Source organism: Scyliorhinus torazame, chromosome 2 (assembly GCF_047496885.1).
Source record: "Scyliorhinus torazame isolate Kashiwa2021f chromosome 2, sScyTor2.1, whole genome shotgun sequence".
Classification (NCBI taxonomy): Eukaryota; Metazoa; Chordata; class Chondrichthyes; order Carcharhiniformes; family Scyliorhinidae; genus Scyliorhinus; species Scyliorhinus torazame.
The window spans coordinates 335,802,762-335,828,420 of record NC_092708.1 but is presented as its reverse complement, the minus strand read 5'-3'; the positions used below and the strand labels follow the sequence as shown (position 1 = coordinate 335,828,420).

The window sequence follows — 25,659 nt, the reverse complement described above, 5'->3', positions numbered from 1 at the left end:
GCTACCCGGTGGAATTTTATAAGAAGTTTTCGGAGATATTGAGACCACTGCTGGTGAGGGCATTTAAAGAAATAAGCGAGAAGGGAGTCCTCCCCCCAACAATGTCGTAGGCCTCGATTTCATTGATCATGAAACGGGAGAAGGATCCGGAGCAATGCGGGTCATACATGCCAATTTCTCTACTGAATGTGGATGCCAAACTGCTGGCTAAGATACTGGCCACAAGGATAGAGGACTGTGTCCCAGGGGTGATGGGGGAAGACCAGACGGGATTTGTAAAGGGCAGGTAACTCACGGCCAATGTTCAAAGGCTTTTAAATGTTATTATGCCCTCAGAAGGAGGGGAGATAGAGGTGGTGGGTGTGATGGATGTGGAGAAGACTTTTGATCGGGTGGAGTGGGATTACCTGTGGGAGGTGCTGGGAAGGTTTGGGTTTGGTGAGGGCTTCATTGACTGGGTGCGGTTGCTCTATCAGGCACCAGTAGCAAGTGTACGTACGAACTGTTTGAGGTCGGGGTATTTTAAACTACACCGAGGGACAAGGCAAGGGTGTCCCCTCTCCCCGCTGTTGTTTGCTCTGGGCATTGAGCCATTGACTATGGCATTAAGAGCCTCTAGGAACTGGAACGGGCTGGTTCGGGGGGGTGTTGGGGTACCGGGTCTCGCTTTACGCAGATGACCTCCTCTATATTTCAGACCCGTTAGAGGGGATGGGGAAGTAATGCGGTTCCTAGGGGAATTTGGTAATTTTACAGGATATAAATTGAACATGGGGAAAAGCGAGATGTTCACGATACAGGCAAGAAGGCAGGAGAAGAGACTGGGAGAGCTGCTGTTTCGAATGGTGGGAAGGAGCTTTCAATATCTGGGAATCCAGGTGTACCGGGAATGGGAGGCACTGTGATGCACGATCAATTACTATTAAAGACGAGGTAGTAACATAACTGAAGGCTTTAAGAGACTAGATCTGTTCCCCAGCAGCTTTGGTACAGAATGAGGGCTTCTGGGACGGCACCGGTTCTTATACCCTGCCTGTCAGGGCGGAGCTACATACCAAACAGCCAACGGTAAACTCCTAGGTTTACCCAATGTTCTACAGCCTCTCGGGTACTGCAATACCTGATAATACCACATTCACCCCCTGTTAAAAAAAGAGTCCGGCGGGGGTGGTGGCCAGTGGTTACAATTGCATTTAACATGGTATGATCAGATATGGAGGTACCGTGATACCTCCTTACAGGGTTGTGGAGAATATTTACAAGCGTGGAAGATATATACAGTCAGTGTTCATTTACAGTTACAGTGAAGCAATCAGTCGGTCAGGTGGCCTGGTCGTCCTCCTGGATTGTCTGAGCCTCAGTGGTGATTCTGGTGGGGGTCCGGGCGTCTGCGGCTCCGGGAGCGTGACTTCGGCCTCATGGCAGCTTTGTCACCCCTAGACTGCGCTGGTGGGGCAAACGGTTGACACAGAAGGGGGCGCCTGAAGGGGGCGTCAGTGGGTGGGAGGGCCTAGGCAGAAGCGGCGGGAGGACTGACCCTCCTGTGAGGTGCTGTGGAGGGGGGATGGGGGTAATGGTTCGGGTGGGCGTGGGGTACCGGCGGGCGCCAGGTCCCGAAGGGAAACTGTATCTTGCCGGCCGTCAGGGAACGCGGAGGGGAGGGGGCCTTTGAAGTCCATGCTGAGGCGTTCAAAGGGACGGGAAGCCTTTATCAGATGCGCCCTCTCTGGCCGGTAGAAGTGGGGTTTGCACTCCACACAGATTTGGCAGTCCCTGGTGGCTGTCCTAACCTCCTCGATGGAGTAGGGCAGGTTGCGGGTCTTAATGAAGTGGGAAAAAACGAGTGGCCCCCGGGTGGCAGAGGTCCTCGTGGAGGGCTCGGAGGCGGTCCACTTGTGCGGTGGCACATGTGCCACAGGACAGGGCATCAGTAGGCTCGTTTAGCTTCCCGGGACGATACAAGATCTCGTAGTTGTAGGTGGAGAGTTCTATCCTCCACCGCAAGATCTTGTCGTTTTTTATCTTGCCCCGCTGTGCATTATCGAACATGAACGCCTCCGACCGTTGGTCAGTGAGGAGAGTGAATCTCCTGCCGGCCAGGTAATGCCTCCGATGTCGCACAGCTTCTACTATGGCTTGTGCCTCTTTTTCGACCGAGGAATGGCGAATTTTGGAAGCATGGAGGGTACGGGAGAAGAAGGCCACACGTCTGCCCGCTTGGTTGAGGGTGGCGGCCAGAGCTACGTCGGGCGCATCGCTCTCAACCTGGAAGGGTAGGGACTCGTCGATGGCGCGCATTGTGGCCTTTGCAATGTCTGCTTTGATGCGGCTGAAGGCCTGGCGGGCCTCCGTCGACAGGGGGAAAGTTGTGGACTGGATTAGGGGTCGGGCGTTGTCTGCGTAGTTAGGGACCCACTGGGTGTAATAGCTGAAAAACCTGAGGCAGCGCTTCAGGGCCTTGGGGCAGTGAGGGAGGGGGAACTCCATAAGGGGGCGCATGCGTTCAGGGTCGGGGCCTATAACTCCATTTCGCACTACGTAGCCTAGAATGGCTAGACGGTCGGTGCTAAATACGCATTATCCTTATTGTACGTTAGGTTAAGGATCTTTGCGGTCTGGAGGAAGTTTCAGAGGTTGGTGTCATGGTCCTGCTGGTCGTGGCCGCAGATGGTGATGTTATCAAGACACGGGAATGTTGCACGTAAGCCGTACCGGTCAACCATTCGGTCCATCTCGCGTTGGAAGACCGAGACCCCGTTAGTGACACCAAAGGGAACCCTTAAATGATAGAGCCGCCCATCTGCTTCAAAGGCAGTGTATTTGCGGTCACTAGTACGGAGGGGCAGCTGATGGTAGGCGGACTTTAGATCCACCGTGGAGAAGGCCTTGTATTGCGCGATCCTGTTTCCCAGGTCGGATATGCGGGGGAGAGGGTACGCATCCAGCTGCGTGAACCTGTTGATAGTCTGATTGTAGTCAATGACCATCCTATGTTTCTCCCCGGTCTTTACCACCACTACTTGAGCTCTCCAGGGACTGTTGCTAGCTTCAATGTCCCCTTCCCTCAGGAGCCTTTGGACCTCTGACCTGATAAAGGCCCGGTCCTGGGCACTGTACCGTCTGCTCCTGGTGGCGACGGGTTTGCAATCCGGGGTTAGGTTCGTAAACAGGGAAGGCGGGTCGACCTTAAGGGTCGCGAGGCCGCAGACAGTACAGGGCCGCCAAATTTGAAGGTCAGGGTTTGCAAGTTACATTGGAAGTCCAACCCCAGGAGTGTAGCCGCGCAGAGGTGCGGCAGAACATAAAGGCGGAACTTGTTGAATTTCCTGCCTTGGACAGTTAGGTTTGCTAGGCAGAACCCCTTTATCTCCACCGAGTGTGACCCGGAGGCCAGGGAGATTCTTTGGTTTACAGGGTGGGTAACAAGTGAACAGCGCCTTACCGTGTCGGGGTGTACAAAGCTTTCCGTGCTCCCAGAGTCGATCAGGCAGGACGTCGCGTGGCCGTTGATGAAGACCGGCGTCGTTGCTGTTGCGAGTGTCCGAGGTCGATTTTGGTCCAGAGTCACCGAGGCCAGATGAAGTAGTTGCATGTTTTAATCGGGCAGCGTGTAGGGTCCTGGGGCCCCATCCAAGATGGCGTCTCCCAGGGGTCGCACATGGTGGTCGGGGATGGACAAAATGGCGGTGGGGGTGGACAAAATGGCGCCACCCATCCGTCCAGCGTGGTGTCCGAGGGGCAAGATGGCCACACCAGTGGGTCGCACGTGGCCCTAGGATAGGGGGGTGGCCGTGAGTGCTGGCCGCCTGGGGCCCGAAGAGAAGGTTGCCGCGGCGGTCTGGAGTTGCTGGAGACCGCGACCACGGCTTGTGCCTGGCAGACTCCCACAAAATGGCCCTTCTTGCCGCACCATTTGCAGGTGGAGGTGCGGGCCGGGCAGCGCTGGCGGGGGTGCTTCGCCTGCCCGCAGAAGAAACAGCGAGGCCCGACGGAGTTCGCAGGCCGTATTGCAGCGCAGGCCTGCGGGGACACGGGGAAGGTCTGTGGGGCTGCCGCTGCGGGATGCCACGCAGCCCAGGGGGCCACCGCGTGGTCGGGCGCGTAGGATTGCGCATTTCTGGAGGCAACATCCATGGACCCTGCCAGGGCCCGTGCCTCTCTAAGTCCCAGGGTGTCTTTTTCTAAGAGTCTTTGGCGGATCTCTGAGGAGCTCATACCTGCTACGAAGGCATCCCGGATTAGGAGTTCCGTGTGCTCGCTCCCCGAAACTTGCAGGCAGCCACAGTTTCTCCCCAGCACCAGTAGCGCACGGTAGAACTCCTCCAACAATTCCCCGGGGCTTTGCCGTCTAATTGCAAGCAGGTGACGTGCGTAGACCTGATTTACAGGGCGGATATAATGTCCGTTTAGCAGTTCGATTGCAGCATCGAAGTCCTCCACCAATGTGAATTAGTTTCTTTTCAGTCCGGATGAAATGATCAATCGAACACCAAGCTACTTCAACGTATGTTTATTCACGGCCGGGACTTGAGCACTGTACATCAGAGTGTCTACAGATGCAAGTCAAAGTTAATACAGCAGATAATTACTTATATAATAAAATGACAATGTTTCCTTCCCAAGGACAGCTCCTTTAGAGGAGGCCTGAGAAATACAGCATTCTGTGGCTCTCAGCTAAAATATAGTTATCTGTAGAATTAGAAATGATTCCCAAGGCCGTGTTTTGTTACTGCAACTGTCTAGCGCAAAAACATAAGAGATAACATAAATTCCATTAGACCAAAAGTTCTTTTTGACATTTCATTTTCCCATCAAGCTTGATTCTAGATCCAGACTAAAACTCTGTTTGACATTCTATAGCTTGAGCCATATTCTCATTCCCCCCTTTTATCATTTCATAACTTCTAATCCATAGCCAATCATCTCAGTCTCTCCCATTCTATCTGTACTTCTATCATTTTCTTACGTTCCTCTGCACTTTCTTTCACATCCATTAACTCTTCAAGGCGCACTTCATGTTGCTGCATTAACTGTTGAGAAATTACTGCTGCACTGACACTTTTACACAAGCATTTAATTAGGAAGCTAAACAATTATTACAAGTATTACAACTACCAGGATTATCAATCCATGCACCAGGTAAGACCCCCATGATCCGGCAAATAACCAAATCTAACCAACCATCCCTTGATGTTTCATGCAGTTTCTTAACCTCTTTGTGGATATGATCCACGAGGTGAGTGATGTTCTCCGAACTATCGGGGATGTAGGTGCAACATTCCGAACCGATCATGGCACAAGTCCCACCTTTGTTTGCAAGGAGGTAATCGAGGGCCATTCGGTTTTGTAGGGCTACGGTTCCTATTGCCACCATTTCATTATTTATCTGTCAATGCTTCAGTGGTGTTGTTTGCTACCTCCTCCAGGATTTTTGCTACCTCCCTTATTTCCTCCATTGCAAGAGCTACCCCGATGGGGGAAGCAGGATCCCAAAGTATCGTTGCGTTTTGGTTATTTCTCTCTTTTGTCGCTTCATCATTTGGTAATGGTCGCCTAAATTGGCGAGGTGGTGTATAAAGGGGACTACAAACCCCAGATAACAGGATCCCGTCCAATCCTCTGGCAGCCAGTGATATGCCTTGTGGCACAAATAAAATACGTCCCATTGTACGAAGTGAGTTTGTCCACATCAAACCCTTCAGCCATCAAGGAGTACTTGAAGGTACCTGTCCCATTTGCGTATGGGACGTCCAGTGTACACCCATAAAACTGAGGAGACGTGTATACGGGATAGACCTCTGATATGTTGGCCACCACAAATCTGTGCTCGCATTGACTCGCACCTACAAATATCTCTTTAACCACATTTCTTACTAAACATATTCCCAGTCGTCTTCCCATGTTGGTGGTATTAGTGAGGGTAAGAAACGGAGGCTGGTGGGATTTGTTATAACTTGGTTGGTACCACATCTCAAAGGTGTTCATTGGATAGCCCCCCTTTTTCCAAGGTCTTGGGGATATGGGGAGAAACGATAAACTAGAAGCTGCCCCGCCGTCTGGGTGTCTTCCCATAGATGCAATTCTTATAGTCCTGGGGGATTGACGAGTACCATTCTGGTAAATATACCATTCCACTGTTTCTGACAGGTTAAGAGGAACAGGTCTGAGGGGGATCCCTCCCTTAGCATGGGTCGGGATGTGTGTACATACCCAGCAACCAGAAACATTCATGTCCTTTGCGTACACATGACATATACAGATATGTGTTTACATGTAATTCCTTTTTTTTTCGCAGCCTTACCCTCCCTTGGTCAACGCATCCCAAGGGTAAAGTCTTTTTTTTTTGTTTCTGCAGCTATAGTCCCATTTACAGTTGACCTGATGACAGGGTAGGTTGCCCTTAGTCACTCCACTGATGAGTATGGTCCGATTGCATCGTTGTACGTAGGCCGAACATCTGTCCGCAGGGGTTGCGTTCCAAGGTCCTTCTCCTGGGCCTTGACTGGTGCATTGTAAGGTGTCTCCTCGACAGAGGTGATGTCCGTCTTCCCATGGGGCCACAGGTTCTTCGCTTTGCCTCTCCTCCAGTTTCCAGAAGTCCTAGCAGGGTTCCGATAATAAGTGTGGCCCTCATCCTAGAAGTGATGTCGGAGTTATTACCTAGGGCTCGAAACAGAGGGTTATTCTCTATTGCATTTTCACAACCTTACAATGGTGGATGTGGATCCAGGCATTTCTGCCTTCCACTTTTACAGCAGTGGGAGTAGTGAGTAGGACCTGGTGTGGTCCTTCCCATCGGGGTTCTAATCCTTTCCTAACCCAATTACGAATCAGAACATACTCCCCCGGATTAATAGTGACAGAACTGGACAAGGGAGGTATCTCCTCATAAGCAGCTCGTACCCGTGAATGGAGGCCTTTTAGTACTTTAGTCAAGGCTATCACATAGTTGGCCATTTCAGTGGTCATATGGTGAAACTGTACTTCCTTATGTTTCTCTTGATCCCAAGGAGTACGCAAGGGTCTTCCGTATAAAATTTCGGCGTGGCTCAGTCGCGTCTTTCCAGCTGGGGTTGCACGTATTTGGAAGAGGCAATAGGCAATAATTTGAGCCAAGTGGTTCCAGTCTCTGCCTGTAGTTTTGCCAGTTTTGTTTTAAATGTCTGATTAGCTCTTTCTATCATTCCCGCTGCTTGGGGTCGGTATGCGCAATGTAATTGTTGTTTTATTCCCAGCTGAGTACAAAATTCCTCATTGATCTGTCCCACAAAATGAGGTCCATTATCAGAGCTTAATCGATATGAAATCCCAAATCTAGGAACAATTTCTCGCATTAAAACCTTTACTACCGTGGAAGCTTTATTATCTACAGTGGGGTAAGCTTCTATCCATTTACTAAATACATCAACAATAACCAATACATGTTTATAACATTGGCATCTTTCCAACTCAATGTAATCCATCTGGAGTGTCTCAAAGGGACCTTCCGGTAGTGGGGTTTTACCCATTTCACAGGGTATTGCTTTACCAGGATTATACTGCTGACATACTAGGCAACGACTGCTAATGTTTTGCGCTATGTCCTGCAGTCTTGGATGCCACCAAGTCTTGAGCAATACATCACCCGTAGCTCGCGCACCACAATGAGTTGCAAAGTGAACACATTCGGTGACCCAGGCTGCTAATGCATCGGGCATACATGTTTGCCCTGCCGGGGTGACCCACAATTTGTTTACAGGATCATAACAACATCCCAATTCTTCCCATAGTCTTTTTATACAAGCAGGAGCGTCCTCCTGTAACTGAATGACGTCGGTGATGGTCGGCATTGGCTTTTCAGAGGGAGACTGACCCTTAAGAGCTTTTAGCCTGGCTCATCATTTTTGGTACCACCATGTCTTTTAAGTGAGAAGCCTCTTTGGCTTGGTGGTCCGCTTGCCAATTACCCACGTCCACCAGTGTTTTGCCTGTCGTATGGGCAGCGCACTTTATTACGGCTATTTGTTTAGGGAGCATTAAAGCCTGTAGTAATTGTGAAACTAACTGTTTGTGGGATATCTGAGTGCCTGCAGATGTAAGAAATCCCCTGTTCTTCCATAATTGACCGAAGTCGTGTGTGACTCCAAATGCGTATCTGGAGTCTGTGTAAATGTTTATTTTCTTATTCTCTCCTAACACGCACGCTCGGATAAGTGCAAATAGCTCGGCTTGTTGGGCGGAGAACGGTGTTTCAAATGCTGCTGCTTGAAGGGTTTCTCCCTGCTGATTAACTATAGTGTACCCTGATAATCTATCCCCCCTTTCGCCGACGGAAGCACTGCCGTCGGTGAAAACAGTTAAGTCTACATCGGGCAGGGGAGTGTCAGTGAGATCATCGCGCACGGAGGTTTCCTCTCTGAGGAGCGTCAGGCAATCGTGGCCTGGCTGTGAGCATCATGGTGCAGTGGCGAAATTGGAGCTTGGGATTATTCAGGAGATAAATCTCGTATGGAGGCTATTGTAAATAGAAGCAAGGATCTGAGTGCAGGCGGGATAGTCAAGAACTGTCAACTTAAGAGAACTGCCATTATTCTGAATATTGCTTTATTAATTTTAAGAAATTAACATATCTTGTTAGTCGTGCTTTCTTTAATAGAATCGACAAATTCATCTACAGAAAACCAAGAGACAGCATAAGATTGGTTCAGTTATGTATGTTTAATAAGTTATTGTGTTTGATATTTTAAAATAAATGTTTAGAATTAGCCTGGGAATTAAAACTTCAAACAATGTGGAAGCTGGTTTTTAAAAAAACAAAACAACTCAGATTAGAAAGAACAGATCGTTCAAAGACATTTGATAACGGGAATTTGGCAGCAATCCAACTTTAATTCCCAGTCCATCTGAGTGACAAATATATTTAAAAAAAAAAAAGTTTAGAGATGCGAATGGCATCATTCCAAGCTATACGCCTCTTTTTATCTCTGCAAGAAAATTAACCCTTTCAACAAGCTTTTGTGTACAATCCAGAAGATGTCAAAGTGCAGAATGTTGCACTTTCATTTCCAGTAACACTAAAGAAGTTAAAGATTTGGCATTACATATCCAAAAAGAAATCAAAAAACTTGATCCACCCCAATTTATCTCTCTCTGGGATAAAATTTGTGGGTGGCTTGGACACACTGGAATGTCCACAATAAGAATAATCCTATTCTCCTGTGTAGCTGTATTCATCATTTAGAACATAGAACGATACAGCGCAGTACAGGCCCTTCGGCCCACGATGTTGCACCGAAACAAAAGCCATCTCACCTACACTATAGAACATAGAACGATACAGCGCAGTACAGGCCCTTCGGCCCACGATGTTGCACCGAAACAAAAGCCATCTAACCTACACTATAGAACATAGAACGATACAGCGCAGTACAGGCCCTTCGGCCCACGATGTTGCACCGAAACAAAAGCCATCTAACCTACACTATAGAACATAGAACGATACAGCGCAGTACAGGCCCTTCGGCCCACGATGTTACACCGAAACAAAAGCCATCTAACCTACACTTTACATAACGTACAAATGTGCTAAGTGCATAAAAAAACTATTCGCTAAACGCAGGGGACCAACTATTATAAGAACATAAGAACTAGGAACAGGAGTAGGCCATCTGGCCCCTCGAGCCTGCTCCGCCATTCAATGAGATCATGGCTGATCTTTGTGGACTCAGCTCCACTCTCCGGCCCGTACACCATATCCCCGAATCCCTTTATTCTTTAGAAAGGTATCTATCTTTTTCTTAAAAAGTTTAAAGAAGGAGCCTCAACTGCTTTACTGGGCAAGGAATTCCAGAGATTCACAACCCTTTGGGTGAAGAAGTTCCTCCTAAACTCGGTCCTAAATCTCCTTCCCCTTATTTTGAGGCTATGCCCCCTAGTTCTGCTTTCCCCGACCAGTGGAAACTACCTGCCCGCATCTATCCTATCTATTCCCTTCATAATTTTATATGTTTCAATAAGATCCCCCCGCATCCTTCTAAACTCCAATGAGTACAGTCCTGGTCTACTCAACCTCTTGTCATAATCTAATCCCCTCAACTCTGGGATCAACCTAGTGAATCTCCTCTGCACTCCCCCCAGTGCCAATATGTCCTTTCTCGGGTAAGGAGACCAAAACTGAACACAATACTCCAGATGCGACCTCACCAACACCTTATACAATTGCAGCATAACCTCCCTAGTCTTGAACTCCATCCCTCTAGCAATGAAAGACAAAACTCGATTAGCCTTCTTAATCACCTGTTGCACCTGCACACCAACTTTTTGTGACTCGTGCACCAGCACACCCAGGTCCTTCTGCACAGCAGCATGTTTTAACATCTTACCGTTTAAATAATAAACCATTCTGCTGTTATTCCTCCCAAAATGGATAGCCTCACACTTGACAACATTGAATTCCATCTGCCAGACCCTAGCCCATTCACCTAACCTATCCAAATCCTTCTGCAGACTTCCGGTATCCTCTGCACTTTTTGCTTTACCATTCATCTTAGTGTCGTCTGCAAACTTTGCCACATTGCACTTGGTCCCCAACTCCAAATCACTTGGTCCCCAACTCCAAATCATCTATGTAAATTGTGAACAACTGCGGGCCCAACACTGATCCTTGAGGGACCCCACGAGTTACAGGTTGCCAACCAGAGAAACACCCATTTATCCCCACTCTCTGCTTTCTGTTAGTTAACCAATCCTCTACCCATGCTACCACTTTACCCTCAATGCCATTCATCTTTAGTTTATGCAGCAACCTTTTGTGTGGCACCTTGTCAAAAGCTTTCTGGAAATCCAGATATACCACATCCATTGGCTCCCCGTTATCTACTGCACTGGTAACGTCCTCAAAAAATTCTACCAAATTAGTCAGACACGACCTATCCTTTATGAACCCATGCTGCGTCTGCCCAATGGGACAATTTCCCTCCAGGTGCCCCGCTATTTCCTCCTTAATGATAGATTCCAGCATTTTCCCTACAACCGAAGTTAAGCTCACCAGCCTATAATTACCCGCTTTCTGCCGACCTTTTTTAAACAGTGGTGTCACGTTTGCTACTTTCCAATCCTCTGGGACCACCCCAGAGTCTAGTGAATTTTGATAAATTATCACTAGTGCGTTTACAATTTCCCTAGCCATTCCCTAGAATGATTCAAACTAACTGTACCCCCCAATCGATGAATTTGAGCTGAAATACTATTATTGAAATGTTACTGATCAATCAACTGTTTGACTGTATTATTAACATATTGTATAATTCATTAATACTGAATCAGTAGTATCAAATTTGATTAATTTATTCATTATAATAATTATTTTGAAATGCCTGGTTGTTGGGCCCCGGGGGTTGGCAGGGTTGTATGCTATATTGGGAACTTGCTGGACGGGGAACTGACACTGCGGCTGATAATCGCCTGGGTAATCAGGGAAATCCACCTCTGGTGCCCCCTCTTTTCCCAGGACTAACTCTTGATTCATATGTGGGAATTGATTAGCATGGGTTTTAGAACGAGTGCGAGTCGCCGGACCTCCTTGCGACGGTGGAGGTGGTGGTGGGAGCGATGGATAAAGGGCTTGAATGTACACATCTTTAATGTAATTTCTAACGTGGTCACACCAGAGGAACAAAGAGTTTTTTGTCTGAAACATCATTTGTTTTAGAACAGTTTAAACTACAATCAGAACCCTGGTAATGTAAGGTAGAGGCGGTCGTAGTGGCGGTGTAACGGTCGGTCGTCCCCTATATTGCCAATTTTCAGGGTCATCCTCATCGTCTCCCTCGGTCAAGGCAAGGCCGGCCATTTGACCGTACGGTCCTGATTTAGAAATGGGGGGTTTTACAGACTTGGGTCTTTTTCTATGGTGGGCACATTCCTTTTTCAAAACCTCCGCAGTCTTAACAATTCCCCTTCTGTTAATTCAATACCCAATTTTAAAGCGTTAGCCTGCCAACTGGCCAATAAAGATGTATATTTTAATTTTTTTGCAGTACTCCCGCCATAACTCAATCAATTTCTTAGCCGTGGAGCTACGGTTATGTTGCCAAATAATCTGCTGTGCCTCTATAACCGTAGGCAAATCTTTTGATCCTCCCAGGGGCCATTTCCCCTTTCCCAATTTCTTATGCAATTCTCCCGATAACTGCCGCAGCTGCTGAGAATGTTCCGGATACTGTTCACAAAGAGTCTGAAGCGTGCTTCCACTATCAGAGGTGCTATCCAGAGTATTACCCATTATCTCCTATCCTCGGATGATCCTTGTGGTTACCTATTTAATTTTGGTAGCGATCCTAAATCGCCTATTCAATCAAGAATTTAAACGGGTTTATCCTGCCCCGTTACACAATCAGGAGGCTGAGGCAATTGTTCGAAAGTGACCTTTAGAAGGTCAAAGTCTGGAAATGAAACATGAAAAGAGAGAGAGAGGACTGATTAAAACTGACTGACAGACTCAGGGAATCAAAGACAGAACAACAGACAGACAGACTCAGAGAATTAAAGACAGAACTAACAGATTTAAGAAATTGTTCGAGTGTTCCGACAGGGTACGCAACGGTGAAACCCTGGTTATTGTGGAGTTTAAGGTGTCATCCGCACCTGGTGAGAAGTACTATAATTTAGACTGAGTTATCCGTTCTCCGCTGTAGCCAATAGTCAACCCGGAGTGTCAAACAAGTCGAGACACTGGTTGAGACAATCACTTGTTTTAAGGGCAACCTTTTATCGCGAAGGTATCAAGCAACCAGAAGGATCATCAACAGCCAAGCACCTTTAGAATTTGAAGAGGACTCTAACCTCTTATGGGACTCCAACCCAGAATTTGAGGAGAACTCTTTTTTAAAAAAAAATATATATTTTTTATTAAAGGTTTTCATAAAATATCAATAACAAAATGAGAAAGAAAAAAGAACCCAACAGGGTTAAGTACAAAACACAATCTAAAAAAGCGAACCCCCAAACCCCCCCCCCCCCCCCGTACATAAAGCAACCCCCCAAACCAATGTCTATCGTTCTGCCAGGAAGTCTAAGAACGGTTGCCACCACCTAAAGAACCCTTGTACCGACCCTCTCAAGGCGAATTTCACCCCCTCCAATTTAATGAACCCTGCCATATCGCTGATCCAGGATTCCACGCTTGGGGGCCTCGTATCTTTCCACTGAAGGAGAATCATTCGCCGGGCTACCAGGGACGCAAAGGCCAGAATTCCAGCCTCTTTCGCCTCCTGCACTCCCGGCTCCTCTGCCACCCCAAATATTGCAAGCCCCCAGCCCGGTTTGACCATGGATCCTACCACCCTCGACACCGTCCTTGCTACGCCCTTCCAAAATTCCTCCAGTGCTGGGCATGCCCAGAACATATGGGTGTGATTTGCTGGGCTCCCTGAGCACCTAACACACTGTCCTCACCCCCCAAAGAACCTGCTCATCGTTGTCCCGGTCATGTGTGCCCTGTGCAGCACCTTAAACTGTATGAGGCTGAGCCTCGCGCACGAAGAGGAAGAGTTCATAGGGCATCTGCCCACGTCCCCTCTTCGATCTCCTCTCCCAACTCCTCCTCCCACTTACCTTTCAACTCCACCACCGAGGCCTCCTCCTCCTCCTGCATCACCTGGTAAGTTTCCGAGATCTTTCCCACCCACCCCCCCGAGAGCACCCTGTCCTGTACTGTGTGTGGCAGTAGCCGTGGGAATTCCACCACCTGCCGCCTGGCAAACGCCCTTACCTGTAAGTACCTGAAGGTGTTCCCCGGGGGGAGCCCATACTTCTCGTCCAGCTCACCCAAGCTGCTGTCAAATAAGCATAATTAGAGCCAGTTCCCAATATTTGCTTTTGAATTGCATAATGTACCCCAGATCCGGTCAAGACGAAAGTAAGCTAAGCTTTGCTGTACGTGATATTAGTTTTTAACTCCTTTGATAGTTTTAATGAAGTCAGTACCATAATGAATCTTAGAAAACATATTGTGTTCTGCATATAAAAATAAACATTTTGTACCACATGCAGACACCTGAAAGAGAACCTACTGGAGCCACAATTCCTAATTAGCTGCCTCGCAAACAATGCCAAGGTTCTAATTTCTAGTCTGAGTGGCGGTTAGCAGTTTAATTAATTTCCCCCTGTCTACTTGACAGTAGGTAGACCTTTAGGCTTATTGGGGAGCATGGGGAGCATATCCTCAGCAGCAAAATAATACTGTGGCCCAGAATGTGTTTGGAAAAATGACATATTAATGACAGCCTGAATGTGTAAATTGTTCAGCAATTTAAAAAAACAAATCCAGTTAAGTGCAATTTAGCGTGGTCGATCCACCTAAACTGCACATCTTTGGGTTGTGTGGGTGAGACCCAAGCAGACACTGGGAGAATGTGCAAACTCCACACGAACAGTAACCCGGATCCTCGATGCCATGAAACAGCAGTGCTAATTATTCAGCTGCCTAATTGTTCTGTAACTTGCCCCAAGAAAGAGACCCTGTGAACTATGAATCATGACAAGTTGGTGGACAGTTTGCGTTGCCAGCTCATTAGCTTCATGAAAATGGCTCCTCAGCTATAACCACCCGTGACTTTCGTGAAGTTTCTGCATTTGCCCAGTAAACTCGCACAGAAAGTGCAGCAATTAATAGAATGTGTACCTTCAGCAACCCAAAAATGATTAATGACCGCCAATCAACCTTTCATGCCCAAAAATATCAACAGTTTGACAAAATGTCATCCAAACTCTCAACATTAACTCCGTTCTCTCTCCCCAGTTGTTGTCAGACCTGCTGAGATTGTCCAGTATTTTCTGTTTTTGTTTCAGATTCCAGCATCCACAGTAATTTGCTTTTATGAACAGTTAGAGCTATGGAATCTCATTGATTCAAGTTCTGAATTGTTGAAAATTTTAATGTCAAATTAACTGAAAATCTTGCCTGATTGACATTAAATTCACCTTCCTCCTCCATTCTTTCTATATTGGTGTTTACCAAGATCCTAGATACCCTGTTGTCCTTGCTGCATCATTACCAATTTGGACTTCAAGCCAAAAAATTTCACATTAACATGCTTTCCCAAGACTAACTGGCAAGCTGCAAGATACCCCGCTCCAACAAAACATTGTCTATTATATTATTTGGTGCAAAATATTCCTGTTAGAAAATATTGTATCCTTTATCTTACAGTGGGCAACACAAAAGGAAATTTGCCAGTTTATCAATTCAGATTACTCCTAGAAGAAGGCATTTGCTAATGAATTTGTCATGTGTGTACAATGTAAATTTTACTAAAGCTTCATTCAGGAATATAAATACTCGTTAACTTCTGACATTACGATTATTTCTCATAGCAACTGTATTTCTTCTCCTAGTGTCCCAGGTGTATGCAGTGCGAAGCAAAATTTGACTTTCTCACCAGAAAGGTAAGATACAGTATTCTACATTTCTTTACATTTGTTAAATTGAATACATTTATTTATCTTGATTTAATTCTATTAAAGGTTCAACATAAAAATTCTGATTCTTTTACACACTGAAGGGAAATTAATGCACAACCAAGGAATGCAGTAAATTTGAAATCATTTTAGTATCTTTAACCAGAAGCATTGAATCAACTGTTATGAAATAGACCTTGGATTCACAGTGAGAGCTGCTTGCTGATCTTTTTCACCTTATGGAGAAATGGTTCTCGAGACCTGCGTCTGTAAATCACTAGTGTGCAATTTCTCGGTTTAAGATCCTTTTTGTCGTCAATGAGCAACCCACTAAACAAAAGAAACCATTATGGCAGTTTGCCAGAGGGAACATAAATTGAAGAGGTTGTTAGGCCTGGACTGTACCCATTTGTAGCTGGTGTTCAAATGTTATCAGGATGGTCTGCCCATGCATATAGACCAGATGAACGAAACAGAAACTAACCAGGAAGAGGAAATATAACATTTTTAATTTGCACTTAATGATTTCTGTTTTTGAATAGATTCATTGTCTCTTACTACATTGAAATATCTTTTGATTAAAGCAACCTGCTACAATTTTAATAATGTATTGAATGATGCTACAAAATAATTTCTGTTTCCTGCTGATAATTGTACTGTTTGAATTGCTCTGTTATCTCCCCATATCTTTAAAAGAGACATCGTCAAGAAGCTAGATATTGTTTGAATACATTTCTAGTTTAAATTTTCCGTTTTTTGTGAATTTGTTTAATGCTGTTGTATGAATTCTAGTACAATTTTTGATTTTGCCTTTTTTCTCCCAAAAATACTCAACTATTCTGAAATTGTAGCATCACTGCAGGAGATGTGGAAAATGCTTCTGTGACAAATGTTGCAGTAAAAAAGTACCTCTTCCACGAATGTACTTCATAGATCCAGTGCGACAATGTGCAGAATGTGCTCTGGTCTCTCAGAAGGAATATGAGTTCTTTGACAAACAGATTAAGGTGCTCATAAATGGTAAGCCCTGCGTTACTTGTTATCTCCATTACTTGTCTCCAAACATGTTTACTTTTTATTAAAAATTTAGAGTACCCAATTCATTTTTCAATTAAGGAGCAATTTAGTGTGGCCAATCCACCTAGCCTGCACATTTTTGGGTTGTGGGGGGGCGAAACTCAAGAAAACATGGGGAGAATTTACAAACTCCACACTGAAATAACCCAGGACCGGGATTGAACCTGGGACCTTGGTGTTGTGAGGCAGCAGTGCTAACCGCTGCCTCCAAACATGTTTAAAAGGTGTTTATAACAGTGGTGGGCAATCTGCGGCCCATCAGGGTTCTGAGCATAAGACTTTCTTACCCATTGCCCACGTGCAGGGTTGCCAGATTCTACTGGTCACAATGAGAACCATACTCTCCCTCAGAATCCAATCAGTGTGCTGCTATTACCTTCCAATTAGCACACCCTACAAATTCCAGATATGCAAGTACAGTTAGCAGAGTTGCCCTATTTCAGGAGACTAGCTTGGTTACGACACTGGTGGAGATGAGGTTGCACTTTTTGTACTTTCAGTAAGATAAGTGTAAATATTAATTTTGTTTTTACCATTTGAAGTTGACAGAACCATTCATGTATTAGTAGAACTAAGATGATTTGTATAAATTGAGTGAGTGGGCAAATATATGGCAGATGCAGCATAACTTGGATAAATGTGAGGTTATCCATTTCGAACGGAGAAACAGAATGGCAGTGTATTGTTTAACTGGTGATAGATTGGGAAATGTTGACGTACAAAGTCACTGGAAGAAGCATGCAGTAACAGCAAGCAGTTTGTGGGACACAAGGAATGTTGGCCTTCATTACAAAAGAATCAAGTACAGGAGTAAGGATGTCTTACAGGGGCTTGGTGAGACCACAGCTGGAGTATTGTGTGCAGTTTTGGTCTCCTTATCTAAGACGGGATATACTTGCCGAAGAGGGAGTGCAGCGGATGTTCACCAGATTCCTGAGATGGCAGGATTGTAGTACGAGGAGAGATTGGGTTGACTGGGTCTGTATTTACAGGAATTTAGAAGAATGAGATGAGATCTAATTGAAATGGATAACATCTGACCGGGCTGGACAGAGTGGATGCAAGAATATTGCTTCCTCTGGCTGGGGGAGTCTAGAACAAAGGGTCACAGTTTCAGGATATAGGGTAGGCCATTTAGGACTGAGATGAGGAGAAACATCTTCACTCAAGAGGGTGGTGATCCTGTGGAATTCTCTACCAACGAAGACTGGAGGCCGAGTCACTGAATCTATTTAAGAAGGAAATAAATAGATTTCTGGAATCTAAAGGTGTTGAGGGCTATGGGGAGAGCACTAGAGGATGTTGTTGAAATAGAGGATCAGTGGTGACCAATGAATGGTAAGAGCAGGCTCGAGGGCCAAATTTTTCTAAGCATTTTCTATAACTCGTTGTGAAATATTCAGCATGTGTTAAACATATTTAATCTTATTCATGGTTAGTGAACAAGCCTGATTTCAATTTTGCGGCCCACTGAGATGAGCGGCCGCTCATGTGGTCAATACTAGCCTCCGTTGCCCATCACTGGTTTATGACCTATATCTCAATTAAAATGTTTTAGATAAATATAACTCCATGATTGTGACATCTGTTAAAATCCTGTTGTGATATGAATTAAGGTACAGTAATGAATCGACTTGCTAAAAAACGCAAGTTAAAATAATTTGAAATATAGGTCAATCTGACATTTCTGGCAATCATGTTCGAGGCTCAAACATAATACCTTCATTTGTCAGGTAGTTGCTATTCATGTGTGACAGTGAATATCTACGATTATTGAGATCCAAGATAGAAATGCCTGGCCCAGCCCTTGCTGACAACCGAACATGCACACTTCCAGCAAAGGGTTTCTCAAGAGATAAAAGGAGCTTATTATCATTTTACTTAACCCAAGAGTCCCAAGACCATTAGTTGCTGCTCCAGTTGAGTTCACCTCACGCGCATAGACACAATTTGGGGCTTAACTACTCACTGGTTGAAGTTATTGGGGATGCTGGTATTAGTTTTATATAATTAAATAAAAAATAGGTTTTAGATATTTACTAATAATTCGCAATTTAAATCTGTCTTTTAAGTCAAACAAATTGAGGTGTAGTTGCACCCATTTTGTAGCCAGCAACTAAAGGCCATCACATGCTATTCATCACACACATCTAGACTTTATTTAGAATTTTGTACTAGACTTGCAGTAATGAGAAACCTTTTTCAATGCAGCATACCCTACAAGGGATATGGGACTTGCGAACAGTACAAACAACCATGTATCTCCTTAACAAATCAGATTGAAGAATACTTATTGAAATACATTGCTCTGGAATATTTAACTCAAAGCCGCATCATGTACAGAAAACAAAACAGAGAAGGGGAAGAAAGATGGAATTCAGAGAGAGGAAAACAAAGTGAGATGAAAAACCTAATTAAATAAAAGCAAATTACGGCAGATGCTGGAATCTGAAACCAAAGAGAAAATGCTGGAAAACCTCAGCAGGTCTGGCAGCACCTGTAGGAGAGAAAAGAGCTAATGTTTTGAGTCCGCGTGACCCTTTGTCAACCCCTTTGTGAAAAACCTAATTTTTTTTTTTAGCGTAATGAAAATCTGAAATATTGAGATGATGAGGCTGATAATTTCATGGGGAGTTAAATTGATCTAGAAATACCTGAGCACCATAATGGTAAATGACGACCTACTCTTGGAGAACCGTGCTGTGGCCTGATGATGCATGCTGTGGGTTTTTTTTGTCCTTTGTGTTGTGCACACTTAATTTTCAGTACCAGAGAGGATGTTTGGAAGTGATTAAGGCATTATTAGATTTGAATGAACAACTTATAATTTTTTTCTGGAGAGTTTAGGTAAGTACCATAACTTTCCGCTGTTCCATGTATTGCAATGCTGAGTCACTGAGTAAGATGCCAGTGCAGTGTAGCATTAGGAGGACTGAGGCTTCGTTAATTGCAACTTGCAGATTTTCATGTTTAACTACATACCGCCCAGAGTGCAGACCATCTTTCTCTTTAACATTCTGCTCTATTATTTTTAACCACAAAATCTAGGCAGATATATGTTTAATGTTGGACAGATGCAGGTAACAGATGACAGTTTGTGAAGTCTAGTTGCATTAATTGTATTTTTTCCCCTTTTATTCTTGCTCAAACTGTTGTCCAAGTATTTGAACTTTTTTTCACCTCTAATGTTTCCATTCACATTTTAACTGTTTGTTGCCAAGGGGCTACATTCCTTGTAACTTCGGGTTCCTTGGAGAAAGGTGAAACAATGAGTTGTCGACTGTCAAACAACCACAGGTAGGTACAATTTTTATTTTGAATGTTTTGGTATTAGAATGTCTTGTGTGAATATGGTTTACACAGTTCATGCATTTTTAAAAAATTTACAGCGCTTTTGGAAGTTCAGGAGACAATACTTAAAGCAAGCTGATAAAACTCATTATAGTAAAGAATGGGGAGAGAGTGAGGCAGTAAAATGTTCCACAGTTCTTCACATGTGCATTATAAAATAAAGTACAACACTGAACCACATGAGCAGATATTGGGTCAGAAACACACAAAATTTGATTGACCACATATGTTTTAAGGAATGCCTTAAAGGGAGGAAGATTTTGGGAAGGAATTCCAGAGTTGGGCATTTGAAGGCGCAGCCACCAATTATGGAGCGATGAAAACCATGGATTCGCAAGTAGCCAGAATCTGGAAAGTACAAATATCTCGAGGGTTGTTTGGACCGGTGGAATTAGAGATTTGGGGCGGGGCTTGGATCGAAACTACAGGGCTTTGGATGGCATCAAGTTTACCCTTTTGGTTTTGCTGAATGATGACCGTTTCATCTGTGAAGAATTGCCTGATGTAAAAAATTGTTTCTTCTCTGAAATAGTGGCTGCAGAATAGGTTCATAGAATTTACAGTGCAGGAGGAGGCCATTCGGCCCATCGAGTCTGCACCGGCCCTTGGAAAGAGCACCCTACTTAATCCCACGCCTCCATCCTATCCCCGTAACCCTCAAACCTTTTGGACACTAAGGAGCAATTTAGTGTGGCCAATCCACCTAACCTGCACATCTTTGGAATGAAACCAGAGCACCTGGAGGAAACCCACGCAGACATGGGAGAACGTGCAAATTTCACATAGACAATCACTCGAGGCTGGAATTGAACCGAGACCCTGGAGTTGTGATGCAGCAGTGCTAACCACTGTGCCAGCATGCCACCCAAAAAATGAAGGTTAAATAAAGATGTAGCAGAACTGCAAATTCCCTTAAAAAGAGTTCAACTCTGTGCAGTTCCTGTTCCGCAAACTATCTGGGAGGAGAGGTATGAAGGTTGATGATGTTATCATTTTTTTTTTTTTTTAAATCACATTTATTTGCAGCACATCCATTTTTAAAAATCTGAGAGCATTTTTATTTCATTTTTAAGCAAATGAGAGCGGCACGGTGGAGCAGTAGTTAGCACTGCTGCCTCAGAACTCCGAGGATCCGGGTTGGATCCTGGCCCCTGTCCATGTGGAGTTTGCACATTCTCCCCATGTCTGGGTGGGTCTCAACCCCACAACCCAAAGATGTGCAGGGTAGGTGGATTGGCCAAGCTAAATTGCCCCTTAATTCGAAAAAAAAAATTAAGCAATGCACTAAATTCACATTTATGGTAAGATGAGCAAAAGTTAGACAAATAGGTTGTACTACACGATATTAGCCTTGGTTTTGTTGCTTCACATTTTAAGCAATTTCTCTTTTATTAATTTGCAAAGCTAACAAATGTTTTCGCAATTTAGCAACTTCCACTGATATCAAATAACGGCTTTATTTCGCCATCACATCAAGATCTCGATGTTCCTCTTTTTTTCTCTCTTTCTCTCTCTCTCCCCCCCCCCCCCCCCCCCATTTCAATTAACCCACACACATCTTTTATCTCTTGCAAAGTTGCAGACAGTTCCCCTGACGCTTAAGCCAGATAATTGCAGATGGTGAAGGGTAAAGTCCTAACATCGATCCCTGCAGGATTCCACCAGGAACTGGTCCCAAAGGAGATTTTCTACATTAATAGTTACCTTCTGTCTATAAGAGTGCAACCAGTTCCTTATCTACCAATTCCATGAAATTTAACCTCATTTGGCAGTCATTTGTGCAAATGTTTCTAATTCAAGATGCACAGCACATACTTAAAAGAGTCTATTATGGGAAAATAAAATGTTTGTTCCTTCAAAGTGCTACAGACTGGAGCTAAGCAATGTGTTTCCTGAAGCACCCAGCTTGTGGATTGGGCACTAAGAAGGTTGTTAGCATATTCTAGAGGATGAATTAGCTGCTCCCAACAACAGATAATCAGATTAAGAACATTTCCTACACAAGTACAACATAGCAATCCATAAAAACACATGTGAATTTACTGATTCAAATGGAAACACAGACCTTTTTCCTGGCAAGTAAAGGCTATATAAAGCATACCGTGGTTGTTTACAAGTAAACCAAAATTATGTTTTGGTGACTTACTACAAGTAATGTGTATTAATATTTAGTAATAACTACATTACTGGAACATTTTAAATTCAAAATAAAAACAATTTGAGCCTGTGCATTTCTTTTTTCTTCAAATGATGTTTGCTTTGAATTGTTAAAATAGAAGAAATATGCACTGATGATCGCAGTTCCAGTTGCTGGATGTTTTTTTCATTCTCCCTATTTTTAATGTTGGATAATAGAAGCTTAATTAGATGAGCCTTGTAATATGTGCACAGTAGCTTTGTCCAGACTTTTTCTTTAACAAAGATTTTCCTTGTTCTGAAATATCAAACAGAATTAGTTTTTTCATCTTCCCATTGTCTTGATGAGCCCTAACCACTAATTGACAAATTTTCACAATGAGGAAGCTGCCAGGTTTAATCTCTGATCTGTGCTGAGTTAGTTGATCTCGGCTGGAGTGTGGTAAGGCTGCTGCAGTAGGCATCAGTGCCTTTTTTAAAGTGGGGAAGAGCAAAATTGGCCTGGCTGCTTGCTCCCGCTGCAAAATCACCATGTAGGGTTGTGAGGACTACATTGTAATTAGACAAGATGTTTCACATGGTGGAATAATTGAAATCTCATGACACATCGTTTCATGTGTGAAGTATAGCCACTTCAGTGAAGTGTTGAGGATTGGTGGTGCCAGTAACAGTCAGTGATACAGAAATGGTGAAGGGCTTGTGGGTAAAATCTCTATTTAAGACAAAACAAAAAAACTGAGAAAAATGTATAACTGGAGTATTCGTGGAGTATTCAAACGTTATTACTTTGAAACATTTCTCCTGAAATAATAACTTTAAAATTTTTGCTAGGTATCTGTACCTGGATGGAGAAGATCACTTTGAAATTGAGGTTCCCAGAATTATAAGTGTTCAAGTGCTAACTGAAGGTTTTACTCCTGGAGGTAAATTTGTTAAGTAGATGCTGGTTGTACAAGTAACTGATGTCAGCAGTAACTGTATAAAAAAAAAAAAAAAAAAAATTAATAGTAGAAGAAATACTGCCTTAAGATTATTGGGTCATAAAAATTAGTGCCAGAGTGGACCATGTACAGTAAATGGCAGAGTATTCCAAAGGAGTTGCCATGGGTTTAAGTCCCAGCATCGGCTGGATAGATAAGTGTTTGTTTTTGTCTGGACAAGTTGAAATACCTCCTAGGAAGAAAAGTTGTTTCTATTACTCAATTGTGGGCAACATTGGGAATCAATAGCCTGGAGTAATCTTCCCAATTGAAGTATGCACTGAGATTGGATTTTTGTTTTCAATTAAATTTGGTTAGCTACTTTTACAGAAATATTATAATGTAGTTAGTGGTATTTGTGTATTGAATTAGATGGTGGAGCTCATATTTTTCCTGATAGAATGGCCTGAAACTAATCCTTCTTTTCAATGCCTGCTGCTGCCTATCGTCTTGGTACAGAGAAAGATATTCACACTTACACCAGCCTACTGGAGAACCCGTACATTACAGAAGGTTAGAAGAATGATTGTCATCTTTGCCAACAGTTCATCATGTGCCAATCTCCTTACATATGGCCCTTAGGAGCTTGGCTTGTCATTTACTGTATATTGGATGCCTTGCTGAATTATGCTTTTTTTGTGAGCACGGGAGTTAAGTTTATGTTGAATTGAGTTGTCGTTAGTGCTGATTTTGATGCATTTGTAAATTGCAAGGCAAACTCCTCAAAATCCTTCAGTGTGTTTTCCTTTCTTTGTTTGCTTTAGATTGCATGTGTTATTTGCTAACCGTCTGAAATGACAGCATTCTACTTTCAAATATATCATCTGTGCTTTACTTACTCTGTTTCCATTTAGTCCATCATCCCTTTTGTATATAGTGTTGCCAAAGACTGATGGCTTTGCAGTTATTTTAGGCTATTTGAAACTGTTCTAATAGTGGAACCAATTATGATTTGCATAACTGGAAAGCATTTTCAAATGATCTTAGGATAGTATGCTTTTTGTAGGTTGAGATGTAGTTCAGTGGGTATATGTGCAATGTGATGTGCTGAGTTGCATGGACCATAAAAGTCCCAGTTTCCACCTTTGCTTTGTGCTGAGTTAGCCACTTTCCAGTGAAGGTGACCGTTACCTTCATAATCGGATTGGGAAGGAGTGAGGGAACACATACGGTTCCCATTGCTGATTGATTGCTACGAATAGAGTGAATACTGGGTGAGAAAATGGTGGAAACATTTCTGACAACCTTCAGTCAAAAACCCCATTGAACTCACTCTCCACATTTAAACCAGAGTGTCCACTTGGAACGATATTAAAAGGTTGCCCATTGTTTTTACACATGTGTAGTCCTTTATCTGGGAAAGATCTATTCCAGTATTGATGGAAAAATTGGTTTAAAAAATGTTTTACTGAGATGACAAAAAGAGTGTGCTCCTCCTTGTGTACGTTTATGTGGTCTGTCTATCCAATAAATTCAGTTGTACATAGTTATTCAGATACCAGATACCTCCATTAAACTGAACAAATGATCCGTATTGTATGTAACATCTATTCGGTACGCTAATCATATTTTGTTCTGAATTATGGCTGATTCATTGAAAATGATTTCTTCCAAAATCATTGGACTGCTCACACTTATTTTGGCTCTCTCAGCCACCCATACCAAACAGAAATTGGATCACAGGAAGCGGGTCTACTGGCTTTCCCATCTGTTATTTCTATTTCTTTTTTTTAACCTAATATTGTGTTTCTAGGGAAAATAAAAGTCAAAATACGTAAAGCAGTTATTCATGGAATTAGAAGTACTATTTAGCTGAAAGGGAATCTTCAGGAAAGTTATGTTATCTTGTGAAAGTGAGTATTTGGGGAAAATTGCTAGGCGAAATGATGCAAAAAAGTATAGTTTGCCGTTAACCAAATTTTAATGGTGTTTGTTTTATCTGTACAATTTCAGGAGGTAATACACGTGCCACAGGAATGCTGATCCAGTACAAAACCTTGGCCTCCCAGGAACCAAGGCAGCTGAAGTTAAGTGCGTCTGACGATTTTAACAGCAACAAGAAAGTGTCTGTTGGCTGGTTGGCAGCCATGCATAAGGTAATGTCTAACAGATCTGTAAAGAGTTTGTCATCAAAGTACTTTTTAGAATCTGCTGGAGAATCTTCCTTCAATCTGAAAAGTTGTTCTTCACTATAGCAAATTAAAATGTAACTTTAAATACAGTCTATTTGAATGTAAAATAAGCTTACACAAATGCTAAAATCAAGAGACACAGGCACATGACTGTCTTTGAGATGGGATTGTTTGAATATATCCAGAACTGCTATCTTAATTCTTGGGGTGCATGCTCAGGAAGTGAAAAAGAATGACCATAACCTAATTAAGTTTGTACTGAAAATAAATAAGAGCAGCAAAACTAAAGTTCTTGTACTGGAAAATAGCCTATTTCAGTAGAAAGGAAGCCGATCGAGGCCAAATAATAGCGGAGCATAATTAGGCTAGTTGGCCCCTATGGCCTATAGAAGGTTTATGGCACAGAAAGAAACCATTTGGTCTATTGTGTCTGCCATCCAATAAGATCATGGTTGATCCGATTGTAGCTCCTCTTTCCCCCCCCCCCCATAACCCTTGTAGATCAAAAATCTGTCAAACTCGGGCTTGAATATATTTAATGACCC

The 25,659-nt window shown here is 43.7% G+C and overlaps 1 protein-coding gene across 2 annotated transcripts in view; it reads left to right on the top strand.

Annotated features, from left to right (window-relative positions):
- Positions 1-25,659, top strand: part of zfyve21 (zinc finger, FYVE domain containing 21) — a 51,727-nt gene that overhangs the window by 17,731 nt on the left and 8,337 nt on the right. The window contains exons 2-7 of one of the 2 annotated variants that reach the window (XM_072490028.1): positions 15,376-15,426; positions 16,290-16,458; positions 19,737-19,812; positions 22,834-22,925; positions 23,442-23,495; positions 24,936-25,078. In XM_072490028.1, the coding sequence (XP_072346129.1) occupies positions 15,376-15,426; positions 16,290-16,458; positions 19,737-19,812; positions 22,834-22,925; positions 23,442-23,495; positions 24,936-25,078 (585 nt within the window). The remainder of the gene's footprint in view (positions 1-15,375; positions 15,427-16,289; positions 16,459-19,736; positions 19,813-22,833; positions 22,926-23,441; positions 23,496-24,935; positions 25,079-25,659) is intronic. The other variant, XM_072490038.1, reaches the window with a different exon arrangement.